Source organism: Ambystoma mexicanum, chromosome 2q (assembly GCF_040938575.1).
Source record: "Ambystoma mexicanum isolate Mex_15411 chromosome 2q, UKY_AmexF1_1, whole genome shotgun sequence".
Classification (NCBI taxonomy): Eukaryota; Metazoa; Chordata; class Amphibia; order Caudata; family Ambystomatidae; genus Ambystoma; species Ambystoma mexicanum.
The window spans coordinates 1,202,565,013-1,202,584,703 of NC_090924.1; the positions used below are offsets into that span (position 1 = coordinate 1,202,565,013).

At 43.4% G+C, this 19,691-nt stretch overlaps 1 protein-coding gene across 1 annotated transcript in view; it reads right to left on the reverse strand.

The window, feature by feature from the left end:
• The window catches only part of DGKB (diacylglycerol kinase beta), a 3,560,883-nt gene that overhangs the window by 2,844,455 nt on the left and 696,737 nt on the right, over nucleotides 1-19,691 (reverse strand). Inside the window, exon 9 of the mRNA XM_069648599.1 lies at nucleotides 9,075-9,194. Coding sequence (XP_069504700.1) covers nucleotides 9,075-9,194 — 120 coding nt within the window. The remainder of the gene's footprint in view (nucleotides 1-9,074; nucleotides 9,195-19,691) is intronic.

The window sequence follows — 19,691 nt, forward strand, 5'->3', positions numbered from 1 at the left end:
TAAATTAATCTATGGGGATTTAAACCGGGTCCTCCCACAGGTTGTATGGTTTTCCAAATTATCCTGGACTTGTGCTGGCGCTACCGAAGGAAACTGCTACGGCCTTTCCGCTAACATCCTGCATTGCCTATATGCCAGCGTGTCTTCATATCCTTCCTGCAGCACAGAGGATGTCGCAATCCAGGCACACCATGGGATGGATGCACTGCTGTTACATTGTGTGGCATGAGTTGCACCATTCCACCACCATCTTCTTCAGCATCCGACACCAGCTGGCACAGTCATCACTGCCACCATGTCGTCATGGGTGAGTATATTGTGGACACTGTGAGAAACAGAGGATGTTATCACATTTACTCTCCTTGGATGCTCTATGCAAGTGGCCCGGGAAAGGTCATTGCTTTTGGATCCTGCCCCAGGGGGTGGACAAGCAAGGGATTCCCAGCTGGATGGAGCATCCTTGGGGATTGGAAGTGGGATACCCTTAGGTAAAACACAGTATTCCAGACTCTCCTGTACAGAAGGAACCCCTATATCAGATGAGGTTATGGGATATTGTTCTCCATGTTCTCTTCATCCTGAGATGGAAAGGAGATATTATTACCCCAGACGTGTTAGGAAGAGGGGGAGAAGGATATGGTTGGAGGTACTTTAGGACAAAACACAGTATTCCCCTGTCCTTATAATAACCAACATAACCCTCCCCCGGCCTTTAGGGATCATCGTAGAGCAGTTTCCCTTTATTCCCCTCTTCCTAGTGGTTATTCATGTCTTATTCTTTGATATTCTCTTCACCTTTATGTGTGCACAGCAAATCATAAAGGACAAAGCAATGGATCAAACCACTTGCATGGAGGTATGGTAAGCACACGTGGAGATGTTACATTTGGCCACCCAATCCAGGGTTTTGCTCTTTATATGGGTCGCCTTGTTGACTTGTTAAATAACACTAAGTACACTAAGCTAGCATCCAATCATGTGGTGGTTTGGTCTGAGCTATCCCCCATCCATAAATTAAAATCTCCCAAAAAAACACAATTTGCAGTCAGTTTAAGTAAGGGTATTTCCGCGTTTCCTAATTGATTAGTAAAATCTGACATGGGAATGGGAGGTATATACAAGAGGACCAGATTAACTGTTATATTCCCATCTGTGCAAACTTTAAAAAGTAGTGTCTCGCAGCTGTCAGGTCCCACGGATTCCACTTCCCATTATTCTAATTCTGCTTTAGATATAAAAGGTACTCCTCCGCCTTACCATTGTGTCTGTCAGTATGTGCCAGATTGTAGCCTACCAGAATGGCCAGGGACAAGGAGGGGCCCACTGTAGCATGGAGCCATGTTTCTATCAGGGGATAAAAATGAATATCCTTGTCTGTGATGTATTCTGCCACTCCAGTGGAATGTTTAACCAGGGATTGGGTATTTAGTAACATAACTTTTAATGTTTCTGTTCTGTGATTGTCTGGTTTCCCTTGTATATGCTACTCCCCATCCCTTTCTGCAAGTGCTGATCTCCCTCTGTAGCTACTAAATCCTGAGTGTCTGTGCCAGTAGCAGGATTACTCATGGAGACAGATATACAAGAATTACAGGTCATCCCACACTCCATCTCAGCCCCTGCATTTATAAGCAGCCAGGCTATATATTGGCTTGCGTAATACAAGAGAGGTCAAAAGGGGCCAAAACACATGACTTCCTCTGCATCCCTGCCGGAGAGGTCACCTTGCCCTCCATATTGATGGCTTGTGAGATACTCTCCACCAGATTTATAGATGTATCAAGGCATATAAGTGGAGGTGGAGGATCTTCTAATGCCTGATAGCGTGCTATTATGTCTGTCTGACGAAGAGATGATAGTTATTTCAAAATCGTGTTCCATAATAGATTTGGATATTATGATTGCCTCTAATAGATGAATGTCAAAGCAGCTACTGGCAGTAACACCTAACTGAGATACTTCTCCCTTATCTGAGCAAGAAAGTGGGACCACCAGAGGCAAGACAGCATGGATCGGCACAAACTGGCTAGCCCCTGAGGCGCTGGTGCTAACCCACCTGGGGAACAAGAAATGGAGCGAGAGGAATACAAAAAAGCTGAGGATTGTAGTCCAATTTTGTAAAATGCGTTAAGGAGGCAAATGTTTTGAAACTGAGCAGGCTATTCACACAACTAAGTTAAAACAAGTCAACAAGTCAAGGCAGCAAATTGAGCTAAGCTTGGAGCGCTTTTACCAGAGTTCAAAACAGTTTTCAAATAATACGTTAAAAGTGAAACCATCTACAACACTAAATTAGTTAAAATATAACAATATAGCAAATGGGATAGCCATCTATAAGGTGCACCCAGGGTAATACCAGTTAACTTCTTCAGCCGTTTATTTTGGGCCACCCCCTCCTGCTCACACTTGGCAAACCCCCAAATCTCACTCTTGTAAGGGGAATTGACCATACTTCGTCTCTGTATGCTTCAAAACATTTACTTAAAATCCGGGCCCCATATTTACGATAGAACCTCATCAAGCTTGCCATCCTAGGTTTCAATTTTGCAAATACTGCTTTAATATGCGCGGTCCAACTTCTGGACTTGTCAAATGTGAGCCCCAAGTAGAAAAAGGACCTCATCTCTTTAATGTGTTGGCCCATTAGATTCTAACCACAGTTGTTTGTGCCTTTACCAAATACCATTGTTTTCATTTTCCACATATTATGCTTTAAACTGTTTATGCAAAATAATCACGATCCTTTGGAGCCTACCCGGTGTAAGATCCAATAACCTAGTATCATCCTCAAATAAGAACAAACCATATGACACTTTTTGAAGTAAATGAGGAACAATTCTTGACTCACTTTGTTCAGGACTGACATCCGAAAGAAAACGAATAAATAAAAGTGGATCCAACTAATATCTTTGATGTTCCCCTTGTTGGTTCTAAATGCAGAGTAAAACTTCCCCTGGGGAAGGAGTAAACTGCTGCATGAGTATCCTAATAGCAGCCTCATGTAAGGCTCAAGAGGCCAGTAGAGACCATGAGTGCTCGCAGCTTCCTCCATATGTTGTTCCTGTCTATGGAATCAAAATCCTTTTCAAGGTTCAAGAAACCATACAGGTTGCCCATTGTAATATTACAATTTGTCTCGAAAAAACATTCAATATAAAACATTGGCCTAGGGTGGAAATCCTTTCTTAAACCCTGCTTGAGTGGCACTCAGAGTGTTGTTGCTCATAGCCCATTCTTCGAGCATATACATTAACATTTGCTAAAAAGCATATTAGTCACAGGAATATTGGGCGACAAAATTTGGGATCAGCAGTTAAACCTTTCTATAATATCGGGATGATTAACCAAAGAGGTGATATGAATATATTGTATTTAGAGTAGATTACTTTCCTTCATATTTATATTTGCTTATTTTTTGGGATACAGCCACCTGAGGGTGATCCTTTTGGATCGAGACATGTACATGTAAGGGCAAGTTTATTCCTGAAGGTTGTCTTTTAAATTGTGTTTGAAGAAGTAGAAATATGCATGAAATAATATTAATCCATTAAGGGAATCAAGAAAATGAATTGAATCTCCTATAAACATTAAAGGGTCCATCACTTGTCATCTCTACCAAAAAGATGAATCCATTTTGGACATAGTTGCCACTTATTACAATGTGGCTGAGGGTGCACTCTAGAGCAGGCTGGACCATTTTGATCATAGGATTTCTGAAAACACGTTGCTGGATTTTAAGTGGAGGGCAAGGACCAATATCTAAACTACTTTTCAAGATATAAGAGAAAAAAAAACTTCAGAGGAGTTTAATTTCTGTATGTCCTCATGTTGAGACTCAAGGATCCAGTTTGAGGCTCTGATTAGAGAGTGCTAGTGGCCTCAAATATCACAGTTTTAATAATGGATTTGACAAAGGGTAAAGGGTCCCTTATGTAGTGTTAAATATATAAGTTTGATGGGACATGCATGAGGTGCTTGTGATGTTTTATATCAGGCGTCTTGGTTCCTATTGTTTCCACCTTGTGCAGGATACCAAGAAGTGATACACACAAGTCATATGATATTTAGGTTTATTTTTGAGAGTTGATAAAACAGGGTATGGGTGGATAAATACCCAGAGGGCCTATGGGCTATGTATAGAAATAATAATGGACATTTTTGAAAATGATGTGAAGGAAAGGACAGCATACAATTGTTGATGGTAGGTTTTGTCCTAACAAGGGAGGGTGCTCTCTAGGTCCTAACACCACATGCAAAATCCTAATGTTAATGAATCGTTGTCCATCCTGGGAAGCCCCAATCTAATACCAAAAAAGGTTCTCTGGTGCACAAAAAAATGTTGCACTTATAAGCTTATCTCATCTCCTAGCCTATCCATATCATAAAACAAAATGTCCATAATCATTTGGCCAACACAAAGCCTCCACGACCAATCACAAACAACATCACCCCTAATCTGAAACAAAATCACAAGTCGTCCTTCAGATAAGCAATCTTCTAGGAGTATAGCAAGCACTCAGGTTCCCCTTTGCTTCAGTATTCCAGTATTCAGGACAACAGGAATTTAGTGTCGTCCAACATGTAGAGGAGTGTATCCTCCCCCTCTCTATTTATATCTTACATTTTGGCTATCCACCCCCAACTACTTGGGTATAGTCATAGACGAGCATTCTCTCCTGCAGGTGCTTGTCAGGCAGTCAATTTCACCCTTCTATTACAGTACTTGTGCCATTCTCTCTCCCTAAGTCTTGGTGACAGGCAGCAAAGTTTCCTGGATTTCTAGTTCCCTCATGGGCCCAAAAGTATTTTGAGGTCAAACCAATAATCAGTCTCATGTTTACAAAATCCTTTCTATGAGTATTCTCGCCCCTCCTTTTCCAATTTAAGTATTTGTCTCATGAGTCTTGCCACCTGTGGGAGACAACCCAAGGCATCAGGGTATTCAATTTCCCTCGAAGGGCCAGTAGTATGCTGGAGTCCAGCACCTAACCTCACCTTTACCAGTTTCATTCTCAATCATCTGGTTGTTTTCTTCACACCCACAGGTGTTCTCCCAGTAGTGACTGCTAACAAGGGAATAAAGTTGCGTTGGCTACCTGCCCAACAATGGGATTCTTGATTAGGTGAGTATTCTCTTCACACGTTCCATGCAGGTACTTGTCAGGCAACCAATTTCACTCTCCTGCCATGAGCCTTTGTTTGTTCTCCCTATCGCTCCTCTTAGTGTGAAGTGGCAAGCTCACTGGTTTAAGCTCTACAATTCCATCCAGGGATTATGTGGTTTGTAGAGGTGAAATTGAGCCACCAACATCACCTTTAGCTGCCCATCTCCCAATAGCATCAAGTGTTTTTCCCAAGCTCTGTCAAGTCTCTACAGACCCTCTGTCTCCAGATATCCATCAACATCCTAAAGGCAGTGGCCTCATTTTCCATCTGACATTGTTCGATGAGAATGGATGCTTCCCATAAGTCCATGACACCTATTGACATTCATCAGCCCATGAAAAAGTGAACTTCCTCCAGCAATCTTATCGATCAGGCTTGAAAGGTTTCTTAATTTTATCCATTAACAATTATTCCAGTATGTCTGCATGCTGTTAATGCTTAATTTCTACTTTTCTTGGTTGATCTTTTTCAATTTGTAACTTAATTTTTTTTAGTTTGTAATAAAAAAAAAAGCTTAATTGAGGAACCTTATTTTACCTTAGGGACCAAATAGCAGTGCACAAGTTGTTCAACGCTGTCAACTAGGAAAATGCAACACTACAGCTCCATGGCATTCCACAGTTGCCTGAATAACGCAGGTCAACACGTGCATTTTTCCACCCTGACATGAAATAAGTGACCCTCTCGCTGGCCAGGCCTTACTCTTTTTCGACACCTGATCGCATGGAGGAGAAAATGTTCATTATTCGATATCAACTCTGCAGACTGATTGCTGCTGCCCCACGGTCTTCTAGAATCTGAAGTCGTTATCAAAGGCTTTTTTTTCCTTGGCTTTCTCATGGGTGCAGAGTATAATGTTTGTTTGTTATATCTAAGGGATTGCAGGCGCCAGGCAAACCTGCTTCACCCTCTGAGAGGCATATTGGGTAGCAGCTGGGCCACCCCAGTCCTCTCGCACAGATTAATGGGGAATTGCTCAAATTCACCACACAAAGTAATTCTTACATGATTACATCATCACAACAGCAAAGCTATCTTGCATTTCCTACCTTGACTCACCTAAGCCCCCTCTAATACAGATCTACCAGATTGGCAAAAAGCCATGCAAATGAAAGAAGGACATTTTCTACAAATATGAACATAACATAACAAAACAAAACATGTTTGTTGGCTGAGCAGCATAATCATTTTAGACATGCAATTATACCATGTGAGTCTACGACAACAAAAACCTGTGAAGCCATGATCACGAAAGCTAAAACTTTAGATGCTCAAGACACTTAAATAACTCAGGACCAAAATATTGAGATACCTTTTTCGTAACAGGCGCATTACCAAATGGACACACAAAATGTAAATACCCTTTTAAGGTTTTGCTAACTGCATCACTGATCATGTTACCTATGTTTTGACATGGATCTGTGGTAAACAAGAAGCAAACTGAAAGAATGTGTAATAACCAGTGGCGTCGCCAGGAATCAAATTTAGGAGGGGCACAGAGGGGGCCAAAGGCAAAAGGTGGGGGGGCATAGACAAAGGTGGGGGAAGAGCATGGTCACTGCTCGTCTTAGGTAGGGGGGATAAAGGGGGGGCACAGGGTTTCACAAGGGGGAGGCCGACCCCTCAGCCCCCCCCCTAGCTACGTAATAACTGACACATGTGACGTCGGGAATCTAAATATACCCGACAGTATGTAGAAATGAATTTGAACTAGTTAAACCTTATCGGAGACCTTCTTAAAGACCCATTGTACTGTTAAAAAGAAGAAAAACACTTTCCGGAAAAGTTGTCTTCAGAGGGAATTGTAGAAAATACTTAATTAAATTGGCAAGTGGAAAATAAATAAATATGCCATGTGTACTCCGCTTTGCCATCACGGCGGCGCACCATTCCTTTTACTGGGAACCGTCCGGGTCCTGTGCCAAAGGTGGGGGATACAATGGCGACTTGGTCAAGCTGTCGTGCGTCTGTAGTCACTGACAGGTCACGTGACACTGTCAATCAGGAAACTGTCCGCAGCACAGTATTTAAAAAAGCAACAACCACACAGCAGTGCTTCTTAGCGTTCCTGCTAGTGCCCTTTCGTTTTGTACTTTTTGCTTGTCTGGGTCTTCACGCACTGTTTTAACCTTGACTTTTCCCATTGGATTGCTTTTTGGATACTCCCTGTGTTTTGGGAAACTGTTTTTTCCTTCTCCGGATTTTTGTGACTCTGGACTTGGCTTGTGTTCCCTCGATCTTTCTTTTGGAACTGTGTCAGTATTCTTCTCCTTGGATTACTGGATTCCTGAATATTTAGCATGACTTTTCAACTCCTAGTGGAATCAGCGGCAACATCTCAACTGCTCTGCGCCCCATTAGATGCGCTCTCCTGTTGTTGAGGACAGGCTCCCCTTTCTTTGTTCGCTTTGGTCCTGGATTGCCTTCAATGTGCAGTGGCCATCTCCTGAACTAGGTAGGTGTTGTTTCACGCTCATAAGGGGTCTCGGATGTAGAATTCATCCTAAATTCTATTTTACTCCTTTTCAGCTACCGTGGGCCGGGCCTGGCTTTGCAGCTTCCTGTTTCACCTATGGTTTCAAAGACTGGCTAGGGAGTCAATTGATGTTTCGCTCTGGCTGGTACTTCGGAACACAGGTATTTTTTCACCTGGGATTCTGAATCACGACATTGATGTGGCCAGTCCGGCCAGGCTGACTAATTTCATAAATAGTATATTCACAAATGCATGGGTATGGCATCCTTTATGTCCACCATGTTCTTTTTTTTATAATTTGAGAGCAGAGTCAGTTTATATTCACCAAACATATATACGTTAAATGTGCAACATGTTAAGATCCTGCTCTCTATAATTGTAACATTAGAATGACATGAATTTAGTAATGCACCACATAGGTATACATTAGTAATAGATAATAAGCCTAGAAACAAGATTCTTGGTAATCCATAATTGGACTGCAACCATGTTAGGATAATCACTCCAGTTTCAACTTGTTTTTATGGGTAATAATAATGTTAATTGTCGATAATCCAAGAAATAGAGGTGTATTGTGTTTATTGAAAGAATGGGAAATCAAAATGAATATGATTTTGTTTATGTTGCACAAACTGCAAATATATTTGTCTTTCGATATGCTTGCAATGGTTGGTAATATTACCCAAATCAATGGGATTAATTTAATCAAGTTTGCGAGACGGGAATTCTGAGTCTGCTGTGTCTCACCTGAGAACTGTGATAAGGAGTTTCCCTAGTGTCTCCTGAGCACATGCTTGGCCCAGGAAAACACAGCACTGGTTTTATTTGTTGCAATTGTGGCAGAAGACCTCACATGAACTTGGGGAGATGAGTGATTATTCCAGACAGTGCTTCATTAGGGTTGTGTTCTTTACAGATTGTCAGTTTAGCCTGTTAGTTTGGAACTCATGTCCCACCTAGTCACAATTGCCCTGTGACAATCTCCTTTTGTGTATAGGCTTAATCCCAAACCATGTGCAAGCAATTATATGTCAATAGTTTAATGTGCCATTCAGGGGTGTACGGTCTTCTGCTGGTATGATCACGGTATGTCGAGTGCACTATAAGTCTCTTTCACAGTCAGACACAGTTTCAGCAATACGTACAGTACAGCACTATGAGTAGGTGTTCACACATGCTTAGCTTACTGGTTCTAACCATAACTGGACACAAAGGAGCTCATTTCTTTTAAACTGTGTTACACCATTTAGCTAAATGTATGTTTCATCTACTCAAAAGTAAACATCATTAACTAATATAAAAGATCAGACCAATTAATGCAAATCGTTTGTGTGCTTGCCCATAATCATCTACTTTTATTGATTGAGATCCCAGACATCTGAAGCAATACGATATAATGAGCTAAAACAATTGTACTTTTAGTATTTCTTACATTTTCTAATCCAAGGAGCACAAGCAGTGGAATTGTAGTCATTCCTCCTTGTATCCATTCCTCAAGCGAGACAATTCCATCATGATTGTAGTCGATCTCATCCATCATTTCATGGAGAATCTAAATTAAACACATTCATGTGGTTAACAATATATATTTTACATGTGTAAATGCAAATGTGTATGAATTCTGACAAAAGCACCTTTCCCCTTATATATTCTGGTCAATCTATCAACACAATATTTAGCAATTACTTCTGTTAAAATATGTTGACTATTTTTAACACTTGCTTTACAAAAGGAAGCAGATACCTCAATCAGAACCCTTCCTTTGTGGTAACCTTGAAGCTCTGTTTGAATGTATTCTAAACATGTGTAAATCAACTACATATATAGACATTCTATGGACTGTTAGAAAATGACATGTTTGGGGTGAAGTGATGAGATTGGGGGAAACATGGTGCAGGATTGCCACAACCCACAATGTGAAGTTGAACATGGATGGGAACCCCAGGATCCCCAGCCCATCATCAGCACCAGGATGAATGCCTTACTTCTAAACTTAATGACATACGAGAAAGGACTGACACCAAACACAGACTTTCCGGCTAGAGGGAAGCAAAAAGTATAATTGCCCAGAAAATCTCTTGGGGGTGGTAGAATTCTCTGCAATATCCCTTACCCTTAATCAGGTCTTTAAAACCCTATCACCATATTCTTTGGAAACAGCCTTGCTATTTGTTTAGGAAACGTCTACTCCCACTGTGAATAGGTTCAGCTTATCACGAAACAATCAGCCAAAATTATATTCATGACCAAATACCATTTTTCCACCAATGCCCACAAGAGTCAACATGACAGCCATTGCTTAAAGTGCAATGGCCTGTTTTTGCATCCAATGCACAATTTGTTTCCACTGCCATTGAAAAGAGGTAGATCTTCTAGAGAGGGAAGGATCCGCAAGAGAAGTAACAGGTGTAGGGTCTCCCACAGGCTTCAATCCCCAGAAATGTAATACTGGTTTAAAATGAGACACAACACTAGTCACTTGCCTTGTGTGAACGACAGAAATGCAGGGGTTTCACATGCTGTACAAGAAGAAAGCTGCACCAGTCAGTTTTATAACACAGAGGGAGGAAACAAAAGGTTGCTTTTTTCTGAGAGTTTACTTTACTGAGCCACACTGGCAATTCAAGAGTGAAGCACTCCTGGGGAAACATGTGCACATTCAGTTATTTAGTACTCGTGTAGGATGCACTTCATACTAAGACCAAGTTGACAGCACTTCGATGCTATACCAAGCGCAGTAGGTGCTATACAAATGTCACATAACATTACATAGCATAACATGACATACCATAACATGCAGGCCCAATGCCAGCATAGGACACAAAGTTGAATACATGCATTGTTTGTGCAAAGAGGGCAACAGTGACAGAGAAAGATGCACAGTGGGAGAGAACAGCATAATGAGCAGAAGCACAGTGGAGAGAGTGGTGAAAGTGGGGTGAGTAAAACGGCAAGGCACTGGTGGGAGTGGAGAATACACATATCAGATAGATCTGAAAATGAGAGTAAACAGTGAGAGAAGTTAAATAGGCATGAAAGTAGAGAAAAGAGGAAAAGAGGTGTCATATAAATAGAAACAAGAGGAATGAATATAATGTGGAAAAGACAAGGAGAAGGGAGTAAAGTCTAAAAGGGATGGACTAGACCTTCATAGGGGAGGAATGGTCAAATTAGAAGGAATACGCCCAGAGGCAGTCTTGGCTGCTTTAGGTAAGTTTAAATTAGCTCTCTGACAGCTGTTCCTCTTCATGTGGTTCATTATCTTCCGCTAAAAGTTACTCCTTTGTGCACAACAGCTCTCCACTATGCCTTTTCTTCTGGCATGAACCCTGTTCCTTTGAAGCCCGCTGTGGTTACCAAGCTTTTGAAGAAGCATCATGTAGATCCGATTTTAATTGCTAACTACCATCCTATATCTCTCTTCCCGATCCTTATGAAGCTCATGGAAGCCATCATATCCCCCCAAGTGTCACAATTCCTTGAATCTAAGCCTCTCCTATATTCTTTTAGTCTGGCTTTAGACCTCTCTTGAGTCTGTTATGATCACTCTCTTGGCTGAATTTTCCATGCACCAAAGCAAGGTTGGAGTGTTGATTTTCCTGGACCCCTCCTCAGCCTTTTATAATTATAATTGTTCTTTTATAGTGAGCTTTATATCAATGAGTGGTTTCTAAGTGCTGGATCGGGATTCACACCTACTTTGGTTGTGCAGCGTTGTCTTGTTTCCAAGACAAATGTGTTGCTCCTGGGCTATTCTTCCTCCCCATGATACGATTGATCATGACATTCTTCTCCAATGGCTTAAATAGGTTAGTATATCTAGTTCTCCGCTACTGTGGTTTACTTGATTTCCCACAGGTCGCACCAAAATGGCGTCTCAATGTAATTTTCAATCTGTCTCTAACACTCTTTCATGCAGGGTTCCTCAGGGCTCTAAGTTATCCCCTCTACTTTTTAATCTCTATTTACATCTTCTGGATGACCTTATTGGCGATCATATGATGTGTTTTTACACCTATGCAGATGATACACAATTGTTGTTTCGTCTTGATTCACTGACAACTGAGCCACCATCTAAACTGAGAAAATAGCATGGCAAAAAACTGGTTGAAATTAAATGGGGAAAGTACCAAGGTTTTGGTGATGTTTCCGCTAACCATAACACGGCCTGGAATAGTGAATACTGGCCAGACTCTTTGGGTCCTTGCCCGGTTCCCAGGACCTCAGTAAAAGGTATTGATGTGAAATATTTACCATCAGGCTCTAGAGAAGCCCACATTTCCTCAGTATGCAATACTGGCTTTACCAAGCTGAAAGTACTGGGGAAGATGTTGCCATTCCTTCCGAAAGTTGTATGATGTTGGTTACCTCTTCAATGATGGGATCCTTGGATTATTGTAATGGGATGTATCTCGATCAACAGGTTTTTTTGATTCAACGCCTGCGCATCCTCTAACATTCCACTGCTTGGCTAGATTTGGGCAAAACCAGATTCTCCCACTCACAACCTTTGCTACGCCATCTCCACTGGGAGCCTGTGACTGACCAAATTAGTTTAAAAATTCTTTGTGTCACACATTCAGCAATCCATAAAACGTGTGCTGACTACTTTCAATCTAAACTGTTCCACTACTAACCTACTAGACTTTTGTATTCTGCATCTCAAACTCTATTAAGAATTCTGCATAATTACAAGTCACTAGCTAGAGGTTGCTCCTTTTCTGTCCTCGTCTCCACTTTGTGGAAATCTCTTTATTTTATCTCCTCCAAATCACTGATAATATTAGTTCACGTAACTCTCTTAAAACTCACTTATTCAAAATGTCATTGTTCAGCCAACACATTGGTCTGCTTCCATGCATTGCATCTAGATGCCTTCCCGGCCTTAGTTCATGCTTTATACATCTAAATTAAAAACAAATATAAAAAAGTGGGCTAGTGCAAAAATGGTGGGTTAGATGTGGAGAAGAAAAAGGCTATAGAGATGGAATAAACTCTGAATGGCTGTGATGGCCCATGTCCCCAGCCTGAGCTCTAGCATTCCAAACTTAGGATTCTGTATTATGTGCATGATAAAGATCACAGCGGTCAGATGAGAGGTGTTGTTCTGTCTTATCTTAGTGCCACATTCTCCAGGCCAGTACAGAAAAAAACCATCACCCTTAGCCTGCGCTCCTCCCTCCCAGTCTCCTCATTTCACACAATCTACAGGTAGCCTCTGATTGCCTATGGGGAGACCTGTGACCTGCCCTAACACCTACTGGAATAGTGGGAGCTTAGGGGGACATGACTGAGAGGACCGATGAATGGAGGATGGCAAAGGGCTAAGCCATGTAGCATCTTTGCCAGTCTTGCTTTCACCCTCATGGCTGTGCCTGTACTGCAATCCTATTGGATGACATGTGCTACCACACCTGGCTGTCCGAGATGCCTATACCAAAGTAATCCCTAAACCACCTCCCCTGACATATCTACTGCAGAAGTCCCATAAGCCACATTTTCCGATTCTTCTCTTGCCTTGCTTCCTATGAGCCCTGAAGTCTCTCCTTTACCAGCTCCCAGCACAATCTCTTTATACATTGAAGCCAATTTCCCCAGATGTCCCATGCTTCCACACTCTAAAGCATTCATTCCCTTGATCTCTTTATGTTCTTCATGCCTGGCACACATTCACGACCGTATATACCTTTTCCTGTACTGACTATTGCTCGTCTCTATTGATTGGTCTTCCTGCTTCCCACCTACTTCCTCTTCATTCCGTTCATAATTCCTCCATTCGTCTCCTTTTCTCTTTACCCCCTCTGTGTTCAATTACACCCTCCCTACTTTTCATCACTCCCCTTCGAATCTTGTCTTCTTTATCACTTTCACTCAAATGTTTTCAAATGTATTCATGGTCTGGCCCTCTCCTTACTCTCCGTTTTACTCTTGTTCTATGTCCCTTCGCGCTCTATAAGATCACAGAATGTATTTTTCCTAATTGTTCCTAAACCCCCTTGTGCTTGTTCTCATTTCCATTCTTTTACTATCCTGGCTCCCACTGGAACTCCCTTTCCCTTTCATTTCGCTCTGCCTCATCTCTTTGTATCTTTCAATCAACCCTCAAAACCCATCCCTTATCTTCTCTTGTCTCTTAACTCCCTTTTTTCCCTCTCTTCCGATTTTCCTTTTACTTATGTTGATATTTTATCATGATGAATTGTACTGCTTTTGATATATTTTTGTTCATTGACTTTGGCGAATGGTGCACTATAAATTGAATAAAATGCAATGAAAATGACATGAAATGGCTGAGATCAATAGTAGAGCATAAGCCAGAATTAAGAGAGGAAACAGCTGACTCAGTGGGTTATGATGAGAAATATGAAATCGAAGGAGGAATATTTGATAGAGTGTGAAGGAAGTTGGGAATATCAAAACATTGAAGATTTTGATGAGTGAATTTAGCAGATGAACGAGAAATATTGGGGAGACAGGACAGGGAGAATGTAGAAGAAAGAAGAAAGGGTTCTGATGAGCAGGATGGCACAGCCGGAATGGGAAACTCACTAAGATGTGTAGAGAAAATTAATTCAATGGAGGAGCAAGAAGCATGTATGGGAGCAGTACAATATTTTGTGAGGTTTTAGGGTTGGGTAAAGGAAGAAACAGAGCAGAGACACGAGTTGTTTTTTTTTAAAGTTTACTTTTATTACATGCTTATGGTTATTAACATAAACCTTTTTCACGATATACAATTAATACAATTCATTCAATTTATACAATACAATTCATTCAATACATACAACATATTAAATATAAAGCAAATAGGTGCTTTCATCCCGATTTCAATATCTTCAATCAAATACAATCTGCATGTTCCTGATATTTCATCTACATATATCTGTGTTAGGATCACCCCATTGTTAAGCAGATTATGTTATATCCCAGCAATATGAAGACATGTTGTAATCAATGATCAAGGGGGTGCCGCTGAGCAGCCAAGAGGAATGACTACCTAACTCGAGAGCTCCGCATCCACGGCACGGATATCTTGGTGAAGAGGCGGCAAAACTCACCTTTGCAGCGCACTAGGACTGCAGAATACAGTTTGTTATCCCTAGGAGCGGGTCCCGTCCAGGATACAAGACTGTGGTGGGCCAGTTTGCTGAGATCTGACAACTTACGAGCCGCGGCTGCTATGCACGGGGAGCATATGTAATATGCAGGCTGTCTGTATAATGCTGAGAATGACACTGTGGCTGTCCGCTCACATTGCTGCCAACACATCTGAGTGCTGGCTCCCTGCTGAGGCATATCCAGGCTCTGGCTCCCTGCTGGCTCTCATCCTACCTCCAGCTCGATCGGGGGGATCACCGAGGACCTGCTAGCCTCTCCCCCCGCACCACAACAGAGGCCATGTAGTGGGGATGCGTTGCCACGCTGCAGTTCCATTCTCGAGGTGAGGGAGATAGGATCTGCTGTGATCTACCCGAGACCCGGGCGATGACTGGATCAAGGAGGTGGAGGACTCCTTACCTGCTGTGATTAGCCCAGGCTGCAGGCAGTGACCGTGTTGGCCACGTAGGTGATGAGTACCCTCATCCCATGACATAAAGCTTTGATCTTGGAGCTGCAGGACGGCCATAGCTAGGCCTCTCTGGAACACTATTGACTAGTACACCTTGGTAACCCTTGCCTTGCAATTTGCGAACTGACCATGGCGTTGTTGCCCCAGCAAACAGGGGGGGCATCAGCTCATCGCCCTCCTGGTCTTTGGTCCTTGGGGTAGAGTACATAATCCTGCCACACCAAGCCCCGGCGACTTGGTGGCTGGTATGCAATACATGTTGGCTACCCCCGGGTAATCATGTTCCCATGGAAGTGTGCACATCAGACGAGAAGTCAGAAGTCATTACTGTTGGGTGCAACAGAGCTCATGGTAATCTGCCTTGGTCCCACAAGGATGTCCCAATTGCCCGCTGCTTCACCTGTTTCCACGTATCTGCATGAGCGCGGCACGGGTTAACTGCATGCTATGCACTGACCTTGGCCCCGACCAAACTGTCAACTGGATTCCTGGAGTGAGGCCTGAGTACAAATCATGACCAAAGGCACAGGTCAGGGGAAAAAGCCTTGCGCAATGGATACATTTATGAGATCAGCACCCAAGGGCGAAGAGGGGCACTCAAGCCAGGCTCAGTTGGAACCACCTATACCAGGCCCTGGTCAATCTTCCACTTCCGATATGACCAGCATGATGGAGGATATGGCAAAAGGATTTGCGGCCGTGCATGAGAAGCCCAATGACATTACCACAAATGTGGCGTCCATGAGATCCCAACTGGCCAATGAGGGAGGCTGGATTACGGAGGCGGAGACCAGAATAGGGGCCATCCGAGGACAATTTGCATGTGCTCCAAGATACGGTTGCTACTCTTACCAGACATGAAATACAACAAAAACAAATGTGACAACCTCAAATCCCACTCGTGCATGGTTCGTACAACCTCATCTATGATCAGGGATTCCAGACTCACCATGATCTGATAGTAGTTTACATTATGTAGTGCCCCGAGCGGCAACAGAGTACCCCATTGCAGTTGTTCTGTGTGTATCAAGGGTTAAATGCACCTGAGAACCATTTCAGAATAAGGGAGACGTTGGGGGTAGGGGAGGGTGGGGTAGATAGACTGCTAGGTTGGGGGAGGCAGTGGGGGAGGGAGGCCAGGGCACAGCTAATAAGATATGATATGATATGATATGATATGACATTTACAACGCGCTTATACACAAGTGTTTCAAGGCGCGTGGGAACAAAGGGAGGACAGACAACGATCGTGCAAGTGCATGGGATAGAGGAAGGGGGAAAGTGCGGGGGGAAGGGACAGTGCAGTACATGGGAATAGAATAATAACAGTAAGTAAAAGTAACGGCCTGCAGGTGGCAAGTGCAAAGGTTGAGTGCAGACATCAGGTGTCAAGTGCTCATAGTAGGACTGTAGGGCTAGAGAAACAGTCACCAAGTGCCGGGGTTGCCAGGCAGGTAGCGCAGGTGTGTGTGACTGGCGGGGGAGGGACCAGGGCCTGGGATCAGAGGGTGGCCAGGTAACCAGTGCAGATTCAGTTTCAGCCATAAGGTCAGCAGGGGAGAGGAGGAGAAAAGGCAGAAGCAAAGGGAAAGGTCTTGAGGTGCTTCCGGAACCGGAGATGGTTCTCCACAAGTTTAAGGGAGGCAGGGAGGCTGTTCCAGAGGGAAGCCCAAGCTGAAGAAAGAGATCTACCACCCACTCGTTGCTTGGAGAACCGACTGACCCTGAGGGAGTTGGAGGCGGATAAGCGAAGAGCTCAAGCAGGATCTGGCCTCTAAAGTGTTTGGGCGCCTGTTGTGCACTTCTAGGGAATTGGAGGAGTGAACATTTCAAAAAGATTGGCAATTGGTTACTCGGAGGGGTCAGTCCCACGCCAAATAGCATACTGTGCTAATATGTCAAATTGGGTACACAAGGTGATAGATAATGCATGGGTTATGGCACAGCAGCTGAAATTATTGAGCTGGAATATCCGAGGTCACGGCAACTTCACTAAAATGTGCAAGATAATACATGCTCGCTGGTCTGGAGAAATGGGTATGGATCTCACTGGTGCACAATGGCTGCATATGTGCACTCACACCAGGATGGTATCTCTTCATTTTAGGTTTAAGTTCATGCAATTTAAAATTATTCATAGGCTATACTATACGTCCGCTAGGCTTTCCACCATGTCCCCACTTACAGAGCAGTGCTGCCCCATATGCCATTCTACATCAGCAGATCACCTACACATGTTCTGGGTAAAAGAGTTCTCAGACAAACTTCTTGACATCATGTCTAATGTGGTGGGCTCCTCGTTGGATAAGAACCCACTATAGCAATATTTGGAATGTGGGCTAATATTCAGAGCAACAGACAACGAGCGTTCATGAATATGGTTTGCATGATAGCCAAAAGAACCATACTGTTGAAATGAAAATATAAGAACCACCCCAAGCGAGAAAGAATAGTTGCTTGCATTGACCTGAGCCCAAGAAAACGAGGAGCAGTATGCGAGCACCCTCCCTGTTACAGCTAGACCCTGTGACTTCTGGGCAGAATACTGCTCTTATATGGATCGAATTATATCTAGCCATTAAGTTAAGAACAGCTATATTATATGACGGATGCTATAATATTGAATCTTGTTAAATCTCATGCAGGAGAAAAACTGGCATAAGATCTTACTGTGTATGGCTATGTTTGTACACTGTCTGTATGGTAGTGCTTATTTATAAAGTGCCTATACACAGACAAGTGTTTCAAAGCGCTCACAGAGGGTGGGAACATGGGGAAATACAACAGTCGCTCAAAGCCCTTGATTTCTGAGGCGATAAATAGTCTGCACAGGCAGAGTAAGCGAATATGATACATATAACATTTGAGATAGAGAAAAATTCGGCAGTTTTTAACAAGTGCACATTAGTGGGTGAAAACAAGGGAGAAAAGACAGATGATTTGCAGTCAAGGTGCACTCAGATCGTCGGTGGAGACTGGGGTAAGTGCAGAGAGAGTAGCTCTCTTGGATTAATTCTCAAATACAGTCAGGGGGGTGCAGGGCCCAGAGGCAAGTGCAGAGAGGACTGGCGAGGGTGCCTGGGACCTGTGAGACTCTGGGGATCACCAAGCTGCCAGTGAGCAAGCTGTATGGGAGAGGAGGGAAAAGTGGAAAGAGCAGAGAGCTATGTTAGCAGGGTATGGGGAGATAGAAGGAGGAGGAGAAGAGGAACATCTTGAGGAGTTTCCAGTACTTAAGAAGATCAGGCTCAAGACAAAGAGTTGCAGGGAGGCTATTCCAGAGGGAGGCACCTGCTGAGAATAAGGATCTCCCTCCAAATCTCTGCTTGGAGAACTGGCTCACTCGCAGTAGATTGGAGTCAGATGAGTGGAGGGCTTGAGAGGGACAGTATTTAGGCAGGCAGCATTGTAAGTAAGTAGATCCCAGGCCCCAAAAAACCTTGTGGACAATGCAGAGGGTCTTGAACTGATCCTTACAGCCACAGGGATCCAGTGGAGGGATTTCAGCGGCAGAGAGATTTGGTCCCTTGGCTTGAGGCTAAGGATAACTCTTACGGTTCTGTTCTGGATGAGTTGCAGAGAGTGCAGGGAAGAAGCAGGGATGTTGAGGAAGAGGCTGTTGCAGTAGTCCAGCCTAGAGAGAACCAGGGCTCTGGAGACAGTGAGACGCTGGGGGAAAGTGAGAAAAGGTAGAGTGCCTCTGAGGAGGTGTAGCTGATAGTTAGGATTTTTTGAGATTTCAGAAATGTGAGAGGAGAAGGAAAGAGTGCATTGTAAGATGACACAGCAATTTTAGGCCTCACAGGTGGGGATGGGCGTGGGGCCAAGGGAGGCCAACCAGAGTGAAAGTGGGAAAGCAGTTGCAGGGGTCCGAATGCAAACAATCTCACTGTTACAGTCATTGAGGCACAGGTTGTTTGCAGCACACAATGACTGAATAGCAGACAGACAGACAGGTATGAGCAAGGAGGAGTCGGCGACTGAGGGTAGCCTGAAAGAGAATTGTGTGTCATCCGCATAACACTGGAAACTAGAGGTGAAAGTGGCAATCACACATGCCAAGGTTGCCATATAGATGTTGAAGAACCAGGGGTATAGGTTAGATCCCTGGCGAATGCCGCAGGTTGAGAGAGCGATAGTCAATAGAAAGGCTCCCAGTTCTACCTGGGATGGGCGGTCAGAGAAAAAGGAGGTTAACCATGTTAGAGCCTGACTTGTGATTCCCAAGGTGTCACAGAGACGTGCAATCGTGATGTTGTGGTTAACTGTGTCAAAGGCAGAGGAGAGATCAACGAGAATGAGGACAGAGGGAGTGTTAGTGTCAAGATTTGAGAGCAGGTCCTCACAGGTGTTCAGAAGAGCAGTTTCCGTGCCTCTGGAAGCTCTAAAGCCAGACTGATGGTCATGGAAGCAACCAATTCATTCAGTGTGGAGGTTCAGCTGAGAGATAGCCAACTTCTCCAGGGGTTTGCCCAGGGG